Raw genomic sequence first — 17,161 nt, forward strand, 5'->3', positions numbered from 1 at the left:
TGACCCACAAAAGCCTCTATCATGAATGTCCATGTTGATGGGAAGGTCAATGAAATCAGATTTATTTGTTACTGACTTCAGCAAGCTTTGGGTCAGACCTGCTGCCTCCAGAGTGTTACTTTTTGTCCTACTCATCTGAAAACAAGAAGTGGTGTTACAGGGATAAGAGTCACTACAAAGCATATTTAATGTTTATGAGTTAAACTATCTGGCAACACTCATTATCAATATATTGACAGTAACAGTGCCAAAACATGGCACTGACAATTTCTCTGTATCTACAGACTGCCTAACCAAGAGATGAGGACATCAGCTCCTGTATACATGAAGAGCTTTTTATATCTGCCCTGTCACAGAGCTGAAGCAACCAGTTGGCAACATCAGTCATCATGCACAGCAACTATATAAACAGATGGAGACAGAAAGTCTTTAAAGCTAACAAACACAAGCACTACCACTTTTTGTGGCAATTAAAAATATTTACTCATGAAGTAGTTATCATAATTTATTCAATATTTTGATTTCTGCAGAAGAATTACTAAGAAGTTAGAAGCTCAGAAAACTGCTCTGTACCACTTACTGAGGATTTTCCCAAGTACGTTTCACTTACAAATTAGGACACCATGTCAAACTCACATCCTAAATAAGGGGCTAATAGATCTATTACCAGAACTTCTGGAAATGCAAAAAAACCCAAAATCTTATGTTTGAATAAATAATAAACTTAAATATTATTTTGCTCAGCTACAGATTATTTTTGTAGCAATGCCTTGAGTAAAAAAGCAAGACTCACTCTAGCCGAGTCCCTGCTAGGCTAAACCTAGAACTTCCTAATTTACTCACACAATTTTGAGTTTCACTCCCTACTCCTGCAGTGCTATAGACAGGCAAAAACATGACTATTTACAGATTAAGAAAACAACAGCAACTTATTACTTAAACTTAGCAGTCAGGAAAAACTTCAACTTAATGCAAAGTAGTACATAAAAATATTAAATAATCAGACCACAGGTGCCTAAGCATCTCATTAATATAACAAAGTACTGAACGGTTTAAAGCCTTTATCTCAAATGGAAATAATCTGAATACCTCTTCTCCAATTTTGCAACATTGCAGAAAGCACATCTCAAATTTGCAAATTAACTTCTGCATCCTGCCTGGAAAACCACCAAATTCAGGTTCTTTTTTCTCAAGGCAAAAGGAGTAAATGAAGAAAACCTACAAGTCTGCTCTCCAGATCTGCTATGGCTCAACACAGCTGCAGCTATTTATAGAGGAAAGGCTCTAAACCAATAGATCTCAGTACTGGTACCTTATGCTATCAGTAAAAAGGCTTTTAATAAGCTTTGGGCTCTGACTGGTTGTAAACAAGATGACTGAAATGAAGATTTCTAGTCAAGTGTTCATTTGGTAAAAGTGCTCATATAGACAGTCCCAAATTCATGGAATCTTCTGGGATTCACCTAATACTTGTGCTGCCTGTGGCAGCATCTTACAGGGACAGCCCTCCAGCAACAGTGAAGCCAGAAAACTGCTCCACACATCCCAGTTCATTCCTGTCACATCACATACTGGCTAGGCATGAAAAGGGAAGAATATAATCAAGAAATATGGCACTTAGAGTACAACAATTAATTCACAAATTTGGAATTGGAATTAAGATCAGATTACATTAATTATTCCTTAGACCTTTTAATCTGTAGTATATTTGTTTCATTTAAAAATACATCTTTGAAAGAACAAATGCTGTACCAACATTACCTCCCATTACTCTGAAGACTGAATGCTGGTACATTCTCTTGCAAATAAAGAAACTACCATCTCTATTTTCACAGCCTATGCCAAAACCAGTTAGACATGAAGTTTTTGCTTTAAAGCATTGAGAAGGTGGAAAATAAAACCCATGAACTTGAGAACATCTCAAGTTAAAGATCTGGAAAATAATGACATTTCTATTGAGTACATTTTCCCACAATATGCAGGCAGGTCCCATGCAGAATTCTGTGAAGTTCTACACACTTGCTGCTTGTCCTCATTGTCTCCATTTAACACAAACACACAGGATTTTAGCCAAGAGGCGTGTGAACAGTACCACACTTACCATTCCTGTCAGATTCATATCCTGCCATTTGCCCAACTATTATGCAACTGTCCAGAGATCTGTTGACTCTGCAGAGGCTGAACAGTTTCTGCAGCAGTTTGGGGTAAGAAAATAATCCCAGCTCTCACCTATTTATTTACACTACCAAGGTCTACATAAAGCAGTACAGCATAACATAAAAGCCCAAGAAAAAAAAAGGAAAATAGGCTTTTATTTTTGCAGTTTCTGGTGCAGTCAGGAAGGGAAACATAAATGCTCATATAGGCAATTCAAAGGCAAACAACTTGCTTCAATTTTTACTTGGAATTTATCTCAATCAATTCTTTAAGCAAAGGCACTTTGCTTAAACTGTCAAGTGCTTAATGTGGTATGGCTCACAACTTAAAATGAAGTTTCTGAAACAACTGTAATTCCATCTGCAGTTTATTTCAAAAGCAATTTGTCTTCCCAGAAGAGAGTTTACCACAGAAAGGAATTGGTCCTCTGTACAGATCAACCTTCCTCCTGAGTGTGCTATCTAGCAGAGGCTCCAACTCTGCACTGGAGGCGAGCCCAGGGTTCCCCTGGATGTGAAGGGCTCAGGCAGACAAGAGCAGAGTTATCCAGAGCCCTGGGAGGATCCCTGATTTGCAGTTTCTCTGCTCCTTCTCATCTGCTCTGGTCAGCTGGTAACAAGACTGGGATGTGAGCTGGGAATAGCTATTCCAGTTTCTGAGGGAATTCAGCACCAGTACACCCTGGGAATGTTTTAGCCCAAATAGCTAGTACTTCCAATAATAAATAGATTAAAGCAGGAAGTATTTGATTCTTGTCTTAGATCCCTTTTCTCAATAAAATTTTAAAATCCGACACAGAAAATTACTCCAACTGCTATGAAATTGCTAATACACACTTTAAAACAGTACATTGCTTTAGGAAGCCACAACACAGTGTTCAGGATTGTTCACAGCCATAATGAAAATAATCTGTTAAAATTTATATATAAGATATTTTAAAAGCAGCTTACAAGAAATTAAATCAAGTTGTTTGTCTCCCTGAGCTATACTTCAGATTTTAAATAGAAACTGATACCTGTCATGTACACACAGTTGAAAATGACCTAGCTGCAAAGTCCATAAATAATACAGACAGTTCCTACCACACAGGTATTGAGTTCTCTACTTAGCTCTCTCTTCAAATGTAGTCCTAAGACCAAAAGTTCATATGAAATTAATGAAGTTTGTCAAACTCCTGATTGTGAAGACAAAAATCTTTTAATCTTTATCTTTTCACCCACCACAGTGATTTTGTTTTTACTGAGGCTACTCAAATGTGAATCTTCTGATGGCACCCCACAGGGTATATGAGAGTAAAGGAGATACAGTTCCTCTTTTATTATTGCAATTACCACTTTCATGCCTGCTAGAACTCATTCTGAAGCATGCCATTTTTCATTTCCTCTGGCAAACTGATTTGACTCAACTGCTCAGTGCTTAGCACATAAGAATTCTGGAATGGGTGACACAGACAGTGTTGTAACTCCTGCCTCCAGAAAGGACTTGAATCAAACAGAAATTTGGTACAGACCTGCTGAGTTTGGTAAACTGCCTGTAAACTGCACACATTATTTCAGTCAAAAAACCATGCCAAATAAAACTCCCCAGTTATCTTATCTCCTACCATGTTTAAAGACTAAGAAATCTAACATGCTGATCTAGTTATTCTCAGCATCCAACACACAGCTTGTTAAATATTTTGCCGAGTTCCAGTCTTGTTTAGAAAGGAGGGTAGGTATGGTACAGCCATTGCTTCAAATACAACTGTGTGACTGAGCCTCTGGAGAGATCCACGTGGCTCCCACATTGTCATGGCCCATGCTCACCCTCAAATACATCCACAAAGGTGTGCTGCAAACAGGCTGGTATACTGCAAGCAGCTGATAATTGAGTGTGCTCCTAAATCAGAGAGAACACAGCTGAAAGCAGGACAGGAGCAAAGCACATTAACCTTAACATCTACTTCTACATGCTTGAGCAAACTGGCTAATCACATTCTTCATTTAACCTCTGTGCTCCTGCAATGATATTCCAACCTACAGAACGAGGTGGAAATAATTACCTGATAAGGACTAATTGCCACAATACCTCCCATCACCTTCTTTCCTATGCATTTACAACATTTAAGAACTCGTACAGAAATTGAACTCTAGCTAATGAGAACACACAAGTGACTGAAATCAAGTAGTAGCTCAAAGCTGATACAACCACTGAGAACACTGCAGTTCTGTGAACTAAAAATTAACATCAAAATAGAAGTTTTCCATAAACTACCTGTACTATGGACAGAAAACCAAATCAGTGAGCTTGTTTCTGAAGCCCTGTGTGAACACCCAGAGAACAAACGGGCCTGAGAACCAGCTCCTTTCTTGATTTTTTTCCCCCATATCACTAACAAGGAACTTTGTTCTCTAGACTACAATTATAAACCATCTTCAATACAGATAAAAAAACAGATAAAAGTTAAGGACCTTATTAGTGGCCCTTAAGAGAACTTCCTCAGATTCTCAGGACAGAGAGCAACATTAAATCAAGATAAAAATAGAGCGTCAATTGCCTGAAGAGTTTATGTGAGTTAAAGAATCTGTGACTAATCTCCCTGCTGACAAATACACACAAAAGTTAAATTACTTTCCCACAAGCCTTGTAGCACAGCCCATAGTGGTTAGAGAGATTCCCACAGCGATAAAGGAACTTCCTGGTTATTCCAGGCTTAGGGGCATTGATCTCCCACAAGCCTAAAAAGAAAAAAAATACCCACTGTATTTTCCAATTAGCAGCCCAAACCGACAGAAAATGAACAAGCCACTTAAGTCTTCTAAAATAAATTCAGGGCGATAGTACAGCACACTGTCTCTCATGCTCTGAAAGCAGACCTTACACAGTTTAAAACAATATTATTAAGAGATGCTCCCTAAGCTACATTTAAAAAATGGACTTGAATGGACCAAGAGCCAGCAAAATGAAAACCAGTGGAGCAGATAAAGCCGATAAATCTCAAGGTCTTTTCCAACCTCAGTGATCTAACGGTTCTGTGAAAGCAGCCATGTTAACACCTTTACTCGAAGCCTGTCCCCTCACGGCAGGGCGGTCACTTAAACACCGTGGAAGCGCTGGGTTCTCCCACAGGCTCCTTTCCCCGGGAGCGCTGAGCGCTGCGTGTGAGCCCGCCCTCACTCGCGCTAACAGAGACCTCGTTTTTCACGCAGCTGAGGGCGGCACCTGAAGGCAGCCCGGCCCGGGCTCTCCACGAGCAGCAGGTCAGCCAACCGGCGCAGTGCCCCGCGGCCCGGGCGCTCGGCAGCGACTGCGCTCCCAGCAGGGCGGGCAAGGGGCCCGGCCTCACGGAAAAGGAACGGGAAGGGGAAGCAGCGGCGCGGCGGGCGCGCACTGCGCAGCCGTGGCCCGGCCCCACCGCCGCGCCCCCTCCCCTCCGCGAATCCCGCCGGGGGCGGCGCGGGGCGCGGGGCGCAGGCGCGCTCGGAAGGCGCGGAGAGCTCCCGCCCCCCGCGCCCCGCGGGCGCGCCGCCCCCCCTGCAGCCCGCGTTTAAAGGCGGTGGCGGCGGCGCCCAGCCCCTGGCCCCTCCTGTGACAGCGGCAGCACCGCTCCGATCCTCGCTTCTGGCGGCCGCCGCCATGTACCGCTACTTGGGGGAGCTGCTGGCGTCCCGCCTGGCCGCCGGCTCGGTGCTGGCGGGCTCGGAGCCGGGCGGGCCGGCGGCGGCGGCCGGGGGGGCAGTAGTGGCGGCGGCGTGGGGCGGCGGCCGGTGTCCGCGGCGGCACTACTGCGAGGCGGCGAAGAAAGAGGACGACCCCAACTTCTTCAAGATGGTGGAGGGGTTCTTCGATCGCGGCGCCAGCATCGTGGAGGACAAGCTGGTGGAGGGGCTGCGCACCCGCGAGGGCATGGAGGAGCGGCGCCACCGCGTCCGCGGCATCCTCCGCATCATCAAGCCCTGCAACCATGTGCTCAGCGTTTCCTTCCCCATCAAGCGCGACAATGGCGAGTGGGAGGTGATCGAGGGCTACCGGGCGCAGCACAGCCAGCACCGCACGCCCTGCAAGGGAGGTGAGAGCCGCCGCCTCGCCGGGCCCGCGGAGGGCCGGGCCGCCCCGCCCCGCCGTGCCCCCGACCAGCCCCCCCTGTCCCGCCGTGCCTGCTGCCCGCCCGGCCAGCTGGCCAGGCGGCTGCCTCGCTGTGCCACCCCTGGTATCCGATACCCGAGGAGACGCAGGCGCAGGGCCGTTCCTCCTCAGCCCTCCGGCGCTCCGCTGTCCCGGCCCCGCGGGTGACCCCCGGGCCAGCCCCGGGCCGGGTGTCACGGCCGCCTGTCGGGCCTTCGCCGCACCCGCCGCCCGTCTGGCCCTAGGCATGGCGAAGAGATCCCCGCCTGATTTTAACTCAAACCTCGATAGTGTTTGTAGGGAAAGCGGGGAGCTCCATGCTAGAAGTGTCTGCTCGAGTCGAGTCGAGCCGCTGTCACTCAGCCGGCTGTGTTGGCAAAAAGCTTGTGCTCACACAAGGAAGCATCCCTAGAGAAAAATAACAAGTTTTAATAAAAAGTTAACTGTGTTTCCAGTTACCGCCTGGATACATAGTTAGATAAAAGTGATTTTTCTGGAAGTGGCTAGCTCTAGGTAGGTGAGACATGCTGAGGGACCCGGAGGGTGAATCCCACTGGAGCTGAGCAGAGCTGGGCTCTCATGGGATCAGCCGTGATCTCAGAGGAATCAGACTCCCTTTTAGTCTGGGATAGATGGCATTTCCTTGAAAAACAAATACAGATGTCCTTCAGCATAACTTACTCAAGAGCTCTGATCTTTGTGGACATTTGAATATTGGAAACCATGTCAAGTCTGTGACTCAAACCAGAGCTTCTATAGTCTGTAAACACATGTAGTTTTTTTCAGTGTACATCAGCTTTATAGTAAATAATGGCGGTAAAAGAAACCAAGCAATTTCTTAAAAATGTAGTCCTCCAACTTCAAGACTAGATTAGGAAGGGTGTTCTTAGGTGAATGTGTTTGTGATAATCAGTTCAGCTGGCATATATATGACATGAGGATTTCTCTAGGCAGCACAAATAGTGTGTCCTGTTAATGTGATTCCTAACATTCCAAAATCAAATATCTAGTGAGTGTCCTGTAACATGCTAAATTCTTACCCAAAAGAGGCTAACTCAACTTTTGGTTGTTTACTTGAAGCAAGAATTAGCATGAGACTCCAGCCAGCATGGGCGTGGCTGAAGTTTATGCTGTGTGAATTTACTGTTCTATAACATTGCTATAATTTCTTTTAAAATACTGATGGATACCACACTACTGTTGTATTTCTGCCTCAGTTAAGTTACTCTTTGCTGCTGCTTACAAAAAGTTCTTTGCTGTACAGTCTGTGTTACTCTTAAGATCCTGCTTGCATAACAAAATGCAGTGGCAAATGAAGTAATAAAATAATATTAATATATGATAGCTTCTGATATTTCACATTAGTACTGCTCATAAGTGAAGGAACTAATGTTTACAAACAAATAATTATAAAATGCATTGTACATGAACAAACCTCACCAACTGGGAGATTGGACACTGTCTGTTCTGATACCTACATTTCTAAATCCTCACCAGAATTTCTTGATATTCAGTGCCATTTGTTATGCCTGTCTGCACTCACTCTGAAGCAAACACTGGAGCACTTACAGACAATTGAAAATGACAGCTCAAGAAAGTAGGAAGTCTCAGTAGTTTGTCCTTTTCTTCTTGTGCTACTCCCCACCCCCTCTGAATTTAGGGAAAGAATTACAAATGATATTTCCTTTCCATTCTTAAGCAGAGAGATCATTAATGGATTTCACCTTCTACTGCTCTCTAGGAATTTGCTCACTATCAGGTGACAGATATGAATTGGTAGTAAATTTAAATGGGAGGCATGATAAGCAAAGATCGATTGCTTGAAACCCGATATGAAAAAGGTGTGAGGAAGTAGAACATTTCTACTTTAAAGATAAGGGAGTGGTAGAGATATTTCTGCATTTATAGTGCATTTGATCCACCTGAAGTGCAACAACAACTTGAGCTTTTGTCCAAAAGGAATTTTTGACCCAGAATCCTAGTACAGTCCACAGGAATAAAAGCACAAAGTCCAGTGAAACACAACTCCAAACTCCATATGACAGAATGAAATGGGGAAACTTGCTGAAGTGAGTGTCCCACACACTGTGGACCCCAGAGGCCAATGCAAGTAATTCACACCATCAAGGAACAGCAAGGGACATAAGGCCCCCTTCTAAAAGAAGGGGTGAGTTGACAAGTGGAAGGCGTGCAAAGACATTGGGAGGAACACAGTTAGCACATCTTTTCACGTGCAGAATTGTGATCTTTAACTTTGTGCTTCCTGAAAAGCAAAATTTGGTAAAACAAGGTTACCCATTCTGGTTTGGTTTTTTTGGGGTGTGTGTGTATTTGGTACTAAGAAAGAAATGGTGTTTAGTTACTGCTAGGTGATTGCAAGTAAGTGGGGATGCTTTGTCATGTCTGTTGTTCTTTCAAGGAGCATTGTGCTTTAAAAGCTCATCTCTTATATTTCTTGATGTTTACATAAACTGAAGGATAAGAGATGCTGGTTAGAAAATATTAAATACTGTTGTGTATGCAGATTAGACAAATGATCAAAATACACTTTAAGATTCAAGTAGGAAATGCAGGAGTACAAAAATTTTAGGTCTTTTAAAGGCTGTCCTCCTTTAATTGTTCCTAATTTTTTCAGTAAATTCATATCAAAATACTTCATTAACAGTTGTGTCTTCTGTATGCCTTTCTGTTTATAAGGGCATTTACAGATTTAACCATGAACTAATGAAGAATTTATACTGTAAATCAGATTTTAAAATCTTGATTTAAATGCCCTAAACTTGGAGGCAGCTGAATTACTCAAAGAAGAAGAGTCTAAATAAACATTTTAATTATATGCACTTTAGCAGCACCTTCTTATTTCTACTAAACATTTGTAGTTAACAGTGTAACATTTAGATGATGTTCCTTCTGTCAGAGGTATCTTCAATTTCTTTGCCTGCTCATTCTCTGCTGGAGTGAAATCTCAATCCCCATTTAGTGATCCAGCCCAAATGTGAAAACTGCCAGAATCTAAATGCAAGGTTTATCTTCATAAATCTCACATGTGCATGCAAATGATACCGGCTGGTATAAACCAGCAGTTCCTTGACTAGTAGTCCTTCCACACCTGTTCTGTGCTGGCTTCTCTTTTGCCTGCTAAGTAGAAATACTGCAGTAGAGTGAATGCCATGAGAGGACTGCTTTGAAAATACAGCTCCTGAGTGGATGGATGACTGTAGCCTGACACAGCTGCATGAGGGCAAATCCAAGATCAGTCTTACACTTTTTGTATAGGCAAACTTCTACACCTTGGTGAGAAACCTGACTGTCGTATTTCTATTCAAGAAGTACAATGCTCTTAATACCCTAATTCTAACAATCAAAAGCATTGTTCATAAAAACGGGAAGTTATTTAAAGGCTTTTCCTACTTTACTCTCTCCCCTCAAAGCACACGTAAGAACACAAGTCAGCTTGGTTGTGTTGGACGTAGCTGTCACTACACAGCAGTGCAAGTGATTCTTCATCAGGTGAAGAAAAGTGCTTTTCTGGAAAAGGCAGGAGGTACTGAAACATGCTGTCTTTTCACTTTGCAACTTTTGGTGGTTTTCCACCTTACTGAGAGAACCCAGAAATAACAGTTCTTGTTGAATCTTGTGGTGCTTACCTATTTAATTGTTGTAGAAGTTCATTCTGCTTTGGGGCGTTGCAAACTTTCACAGGTTGAGAGAAGGTGGTGATTCTTTTCCTTAACAGCACTTCTCTGCTGTGCTTTAGGAATCTTTACAGAACCATCATGAATATCCCCATTTAAGTGGTAGGTCTTGCAGTATGTCCAGCATGCAAATCCATGTTTCAAGGACTCCATTTTCTGCAATGAAACTGTTTACTACAAAGGAAAAATCAGTTAGATGCCTCCTCAGCCCACTGAGAATATGGAGTAAGCAATTTTCTCATGTGTTGGAACTCATGTTGCTTATGCTCCAAATGTATTTATACAAGTGGACTGATGCTGCCTGGTAGGTGGAGTAATGCTGTGGGTCACATCACTCTTTCCTTTGCTGGTGTGGTGACTTGCATGCCAGTGGCCAGTACTAACAGGAAACCACAGCTGCTCTGTTCACTGCACTGACAGCTGCCTAAAGAAGTAAAACAAACCAAGTAGGGTACAGGAAATGAGATGTCTGAATACAGATGACTTTGTTGGAAACTACTCTGGCAGTTCCTACTTAATAAATTCTTCTAAATAATTTCAGCAGGTTCTGTGAAAGGTGTAGAACTGGTTAAGCTACTTTTTATGTGATTGCTGATGGCTATTTATCATTAATTGATCAGTTTCAGAAAACAAAATGGACTTACTGAATTTTTACCTGCTTAATAGTATGGAAGTGATTCTGTGTTTGTTAGGCAGCATTTATTATGAGAATAATGCTGTTAAGTAGTTTCAAAACTTTTTCAAGCCTTTCCATGTTAACCAACTGTCAAACAGGTCTGTTATAAATGAAACCAAATGAATCAGAGCCAGAAACAGCCTAACTTGTTTGTGCTCACCCAAACTGCTGTAACCAAGTCCCAGCTGCTTCCTCAGTTCAGAAAGGCTTTAAAACCAACCTTAGTTCTGGGCTAGATTTAGTATAACTTTCATTTACAGAGGAATTTTGAAAGCTTTGTCAAACATTACTTCTGAGTTCACTCTTTTATGTGAAGACAAATGAGTCTTACTTTATTTGTTCAGTTGACTTGGAGGTGAATGAATTTGATTTCCTGTGTAGTGCTGCCTTGGCTGGTTAGTGGAAGGAGCTATTCTGCACTACAAAACTTTTCTGTTGTCTGGTCTTGGCTGCATTTATTCTGCCTATCAGGATTTATCCTTCTCACTTGGCTCATGAGCTGATATTAATGAGTTTCTTACTGCATAAGGTGACTTTTATTCATGCCAGCCTTGCCGCAGTTTTCCAATTGCAGAGGTCCAAGGCTGGCACTGATCTCAGTGCCCAGTCACAAAATACTCTCTGTGCAAGCATTATTGTGGTTAAAACAGTGTACATACCTGATGATGGAAACCTTACTTGCAAAAGAAATCTGTACATGCAGGACTTGGACCAGTACATGTGCTGTCTCACCATTATTTATTCCTTTTCTAAGAGGGTAAGGAGTAGTGCTATAAGGCATCTTGGAACCAGCAGAGCTGTTTATCTTGGGGTTGAATTAATGGCTTTGATTTTTTTTTAAATCACGCATGGGTGAAAGTTAAGAGCTTTGCTTTTGGCCCAGGGTCTTTTGAGTAAGACATGGAAATGTACCCTTTGGACCATGCAACAGATGGAGCTATAACCTGGACCATCTGTAACCTGAAATAAACCTTGGAAACTGATCTAACTCCAAAGGAGCAGAGAGGTTGTTTTGGGGAAAAAAAGGTAATTAGCCTAGTTGTGATAACACTTCAGTGTTACAGCTAAAGCTTATACGAGTGCCTTACTTTCACAGAATCATTAAGACTGAAAATACCTCTAAGATTGAGTCCAACCTTTGACCAATTTTCAAAGGTTTCTATTCTCTTATTGTAGCTTATCTAACTTCACAATTAGTGCAATAGCGGATATACATTTAAATTGCAAGTGAAAAAATAAGGAAAGGAATGTATGTTTTGTCTTTTAATATGCTAGTTATAATGTGAACCATATCAGGTTTTTTGTTTTTACCTTTGATATTCTTGTATGAGGCTATGCCTTGCTCTTTTGGCTGTGAATCTTTTTAGTCTCAGCTTTTTCATATAATCAGCTCATACTGTTGCTGCGGTAGCCAGCTTTGTCCTTGATCTTAAATAGTTGTTTTCCCTTGCTACTGTTGGCTCTTTGTCTATTTATAGAGAGATCATACCTCTCTCAGCATTGGGCTTTCTGCAGAAACACGTGTTGGGGAGAGGAATCTCCTGTGTGATAGCCTCCCTCCTGTTCTCTGGGTGATCCTAGCAGACACTTTTTTGTTGCATGAATTGACACAGCTCCATCTTGTTAGAAATTAGACTCTTAGGAAGAGCATGGAATTTGCCTGCCTCATGTCAGCACTGTGGTGGCTTCTTGTTTTGTGGCTCCTATGGCATTTGGACCAGCCAGGGCCAACTTGTGTGTTATGTCTCCCTCTGCACACACCCCCCTGCACGTGGTAATAATAATGTCTATTGGAAGCAGTTTACTGTGTCTCCCTGTTTCTGCCCTTCTTACTACAGTGTTGAGTGCACTTTAATGATCTAGTGATCTAATCCTTTAGGTGGGGCTGAGGTAGTTCTGTAGGTGAGAGACTTTACTTCATAGCCAGATTCCAAGTGCATAAATTCATGTCCTATTTGCTTGCCTGGTAGTGCTCTAGATTTGCCATATTCACATTTAATACACCAAGTCTTATCAATGCACCAGAGGTAGTTCTTGAATAGAGAAAATTCTTGGCTTTTCTCAGTATAGATTGAAATAAACGTGTATGTTTAAGCATATTTCAAGTGCACCTTATTAAAAACATACAATAAGTGGTATGCTGAAGTATTCTGGCTGGCTGAATACCTTATAGTCATTTTATACATACTGGTGCTTAAAGCAGAATTGGGGGGGGTGTCTCTATAGGGAATGTCTGTCCTACCCCAGCTTTGTAGCTGGCTAGTGCTGTGTAGGAAGAGATAAATATTTTTATCTCTTCTCTTGGCAGTTAGTGAATTGAATTTAGGAATTAGTGGTTCTTGTTGCTGATTGGTGTCCAGTGTCCTTGTTTTCCAGTACTGAATTACTCATCTTGCTTTGTTAGGTTTATCTGGAATTCCTTTGTCTTCAATAATTACAAATTGGTCACTGAGCTGTTTTTCACACTTTTCAAATGGTTAAATAAGGTTCAGCAGTTTCCTTCTTGGGAAGGTTGAATTGTTTTTCTGAGTCTAGAAAAATGTGTGTGTTCTGAAAGGGTTTAAGAATTGCTTGGATGATAGGTCCCTACTGAGTTGTGTCAGTGAATACTGAGTTTGATGGTAGTACAATCACAACTGCACTTGTTTACTACCCAAACATGAAAATATACATAACCCAGAGTTAAAACATGAAGGCATTGCAGTAAGTGCTGGGGCTGATTTATGGATTTTGCAGAATCCGTAGGTGAGCATCTATACTGAAGCTCCTTCAGACTGCGGGCTTAGACCTTGAGCCTTTGGGCTGGGTCAGGCAAGCTGCTAACCCACAGAGCTGCTGCAGAATCCAGTGCTGCTAACTGGGAGATTAACATGCCTGTAGTCAGTCCTAGAACTTCCAGAGGAGATGATGACATCTGTGTTGCTGACTGTGTATGGCTAGTGTAGGATAGCTGCTGCTCTGGAAGGTTTCTTTTGATGAGCAAGCACTTTGCAAATAGAGGTGAGCAGAACAAATGCACCATATTTACAGGAAATGTCATCTGTAAAGGACCCAAATTACTTCCAAAGTTCACAAGAACATGACAACCAGAAGAAAACACCGAAGTCAAAGCAGGACAAAACCCTTGGTTAGATATTAATAATTTAGGCTGAGATGCAAATGTGTTCCAGGTTCTGGGGAACTCGAGAGACTTACTAAGATTTACAAGATACTTGGAACAGAAGGAGTAGTTTACCAAGTGTTTTGCTTTGAACTGTTGCTATGGCAACTGTTGAGGGTTTTTTTGAGACTTTGAATACCTCGTGCTCGTTAGTAGCAAGGGCACATGGAGGTACTACCATTTAGGATCACTGCACAAGAAGCTCAGAAAATAGTGACATGAACTACCCTAAATAGATTTGTAGGCGTACTAGAAAGGCACTAGTCATCCTTGAAAAGGATCCTTGAAAAGGATGACTACTGTACACCACATTTTCTAAGGAAGCATAATAAACACCCTTAACATCACAGAACATACGGAAGTCTGTACAATGTAAAATCTAGTAGGATGTACAACCAATTTTCTTGGAAATCAAGGTCTTTGTTATGCATATATTAGTACACCCCTTGCTACAAAATGATAAAATGATTAAAATTATAACTAACTGCTGTTTCTATAGAATCCAAAGTAGCCTTGCTGATAAAGACTGCTTTGATGTGAGGAAGTAACTGAGATATAATATCTCCATCATACAGATCATAAAAAAGAAGTTTTAAAAGCACAGACACTGCCATGTAGTGATAAAGCCTTCTCTTCATACTGACCAATACTAAAAAATTCAATGAAAACTTATTTCCTCATTTAGAAGCCTTTGTGCATAGAAAAACAAAGTTACTCTTAGCATACTGTTTAACTTCTTGGGGCGTGGTAAGGAAAGAGAATTCTCAACTGGAACAAGAATTCATATGTTTTCCAATGAAAAGTATTTTCCATGGTCGTGAGTCATACTGTAACTTGAGGCTTTCTTCAAACTGTTTTTTTGCAGTTGTCTGTAAAAGTCACAAGTTTCCAGAGACTTACTGAGTGGGACTTGCCAGAGTTTAAAAAAAAATTGTAATCTTGCTACCTAACAGTGACTTTGTTTGCTTTTATGTGGTGAGAACCTTAAAAAAAACCAAAAAAACAAACCCAGTATTTTATCTGTGCATATGGTCCATTTTTAGACTTAGGCTATTGAGTGCCTAGTAACACTGCCAAAAGGTGCCACACAAATGCGTGGCAATACTCCTGCCAAATTAGGAAGCTGTCAAACTAAATTTCAATGATGTCCAAATAGAATAGAAATTAAGTAAGTCTTTTATCTTTGTGCCTGTGCTTGCAGATGGAATGTACAGCATTCTCAGATGCCTGCTTCTCATCAGTCTTAACAGCTTAGCACAAATAACTTCCCTGTCAAGAGGTGGCCCTCCTGTAGAGTAATTACAATTCCTGGAAAACAGTAACTGGCTGAATTGTGAAAAGAAATTAAGTGTTAGCGCATCTTAAATGTTCTGTGCTCCTGCCAGGGAAGGGAAAAATTCATCACACCTGTCAGAGAACTTGGGTTCACATCCTGAACTTCACCTAATGAAAGATTTTACCACATAAACTAGAGAAGAATGACCAGTAAAGTCAGCACAACTCTCAGAACTGACTAGTCTTCCACTTACAAAGATAAAGCCAGCAGTCAAGCCATTTTAATTACAACTGTTTAAAAGCCTGGAAAAGGAGTTAAACCTTATTCTGAAGTCCAAAGTTGTCCAGAAAAGAACGATTTTGACCTCAAGTCCAAAAGTTTCCTGTGTTCTGGTATGTGTACATGGCTGACAGGCAGCTCAGTTGAAAGCCTGTCAGTACTTTGTTAGTTTTGGGGCTTTTTCCCTATTTACCTTCATATGAAGACTTAACATTTATTACGTCAAAGTTTGTGGTAATACAAGGAACCAGAGATCTAACTGTTCTACATGCACTGGAGTAAATATGTGCACCAGCACTTCCAGTTAAAGTGCTGCTTGTTTACCTCTTCAGATCCTATCTTCTGTATGATTTGCAGAAGAAGCCTCCCTCTCTTTTTGTATTTTGCTTCCCTCTTTAAACTGTTCAAGATAACTATCCCAAAGTATTTAGTTTCCTTGCTGCTTTTCATATATCAATAAACAACATTTTGTGTGCCTGCAGGAGTACATTTATAGCAAAACTGCTTTGTATACACAGCTTGGAAGTTTCAATAGGTAAATGGGTTGAATAAATACACAGTGATCTAGTTCACCTGGGGGGTGGAGGGGCAGAGTTCACTTTTGGTCAACATAGGCTGTGACTCCAAACTTGGCTGGCTTGAGCAATACTCAGATGAGACCTGTCCCCAGAGTACCTGCTCAACCAAGAAGGAATGGTTTCCCCAGGCAGGACAGTGCCTTAGGCAGTGCTCACTCTTGCTCAGAGCTTGACAGAAGGACAACTGCTCCTCTGAAGAATTAGAGGAAGACATATTTAAAAAACCCCAACACATTAATATTCTAACTTTGACTGGTCTTTTGGGCTCTGATAGGTTCTACTTAAATTTTGAATATTACTTCCCATGAGAAGGTTATTGACAGCTCAGACATCAACTCCTTGCAGCTATCTTAAGTCAGAAACTACATAATTTGCTTTTGGAGACCACCCTTCCTCCCTATACACAATAAATTTAAATTCTGTTCTGCAGAGGCATGGTACTTTCTTTTAGTGATTGAACTCACATAAGAAAGCAGCACTTGGCCCTCAGCTTTATTTGAGCAGCACTTAGTTCCTTTGAAACTGGGATTGTTTCCAGAGCATTCAGGAATGGCTTTCATAGCAGCACAGTGCTTTAGTTTGGATAATGTATGCTGGCCTTTTTTCACTCCTGAGAACCTGAATATGGTCTTCTCTTTACATAATAGGAAATTTGTGGTGCCATGTTCTGGCATCTAAAGGACACTCTGTACCTGCTACAAACCACCGTGCAACTTGGCAGAACCTACAGCCAAAGATTTGGGGAGTAAAGATGGGAATAATAAATTATTCATGGCTCTGTTGTATACTTGGTTAAGTAGGAGAAGCTTGGATAGAAACAAACATACAGCTGTAGGACCCTTTTGGTTGTGGCCACATGACTTTGGGCACATGTTGATCTTAAACATCATATTTAAGCTTCTCTAGTTCTCTGCATCTGCTTTGTCAGTTTGGTTAAATATTTCCTACTCTGTAGCTACCTTGAGATAAATGAGTCTTAACTCTGAGTTCAATAAATTTATTGGATTTTTTCCATTTTTCAGAAGACTGGTAAGAGTCAGGCAGGTGAAAGATCTCCTTACCTTTGTGTAACCATTTTTTTACTCAGCTTTGAGCTGCCTTGAATGCTGAGCTCACTCATTGTGCATCTGAGCTGCTGCCAGCACACAACAAATTGAATTTGCATTTGTACCATGTGTCAGCACACACTTGCAGCCCTGCTGAGTGACTTGGAGCAGGGAATGCAGGTGTGGGCTG

General features: G+C 41.8%; 2 protein-coding genes across 7 annotated transcripts in view; one reads left to right on the forward strand and one right to left on the reverse strand.

Moving 5' to 3' along the window:
- The window catches only part of SHLD2 (shieldin complex subunit 2), a 38,282-nt gene extending 32,808 nt beyond the window's left edge, over positions 1–5,474 (reverse strand). For 3 of the 6 annotated variants that reach the window (XR_013183490.1, XR_013183491.1, XM_054637387.2), the window contains exon 1: positions 5,151–5,471. The gene's annotated coding sequence lies outside the window, so the exon portion shown is untranslated. Of the gene's footprint in view, positions 1–5,150 lie in introns of all 6 variants that reach the window. The other 3 variants (XM_077183316.1, XM_077183315.1, XM_077183317.1) reach the window with 3 other exon arrangements.
- A 143-nt stretch (positions 5,475–5,617) lies between these two features.
- GLUD1 (glutamate dehydrogenase 1) overlaps positions 5,618–17,161 on the forward strand; it is a 29,015-nt gene continuing 17,471 nt past the window's right edge. Inside the window, exon 1 of the mRNA XM_054637392.2 lies at positions 5,618–6,205. Coding sequence (XP_054493367.1) covers positions 5,773–6,205 — 433 coding nt within the window. The 5' untranslated portion in view covers positions 5,618–5,772. The remainder of the gene's footprint in view (positions 6,206–17,161) is intronic.

This window comes from Agelaius phoeniceus, chromosome 9, assembly GCF_051311805.1.
Source record: "Agelaius phoeniceus isolate bAgePho1 chromosome 9, bAgePho1.hap1, whole genome shotgun sequence".
NCBI lineage: Eukaryota > Metazoa > Chordata > Aves > Passeriformes > Icteridae > Agelaius > Agelaius phoeniceus.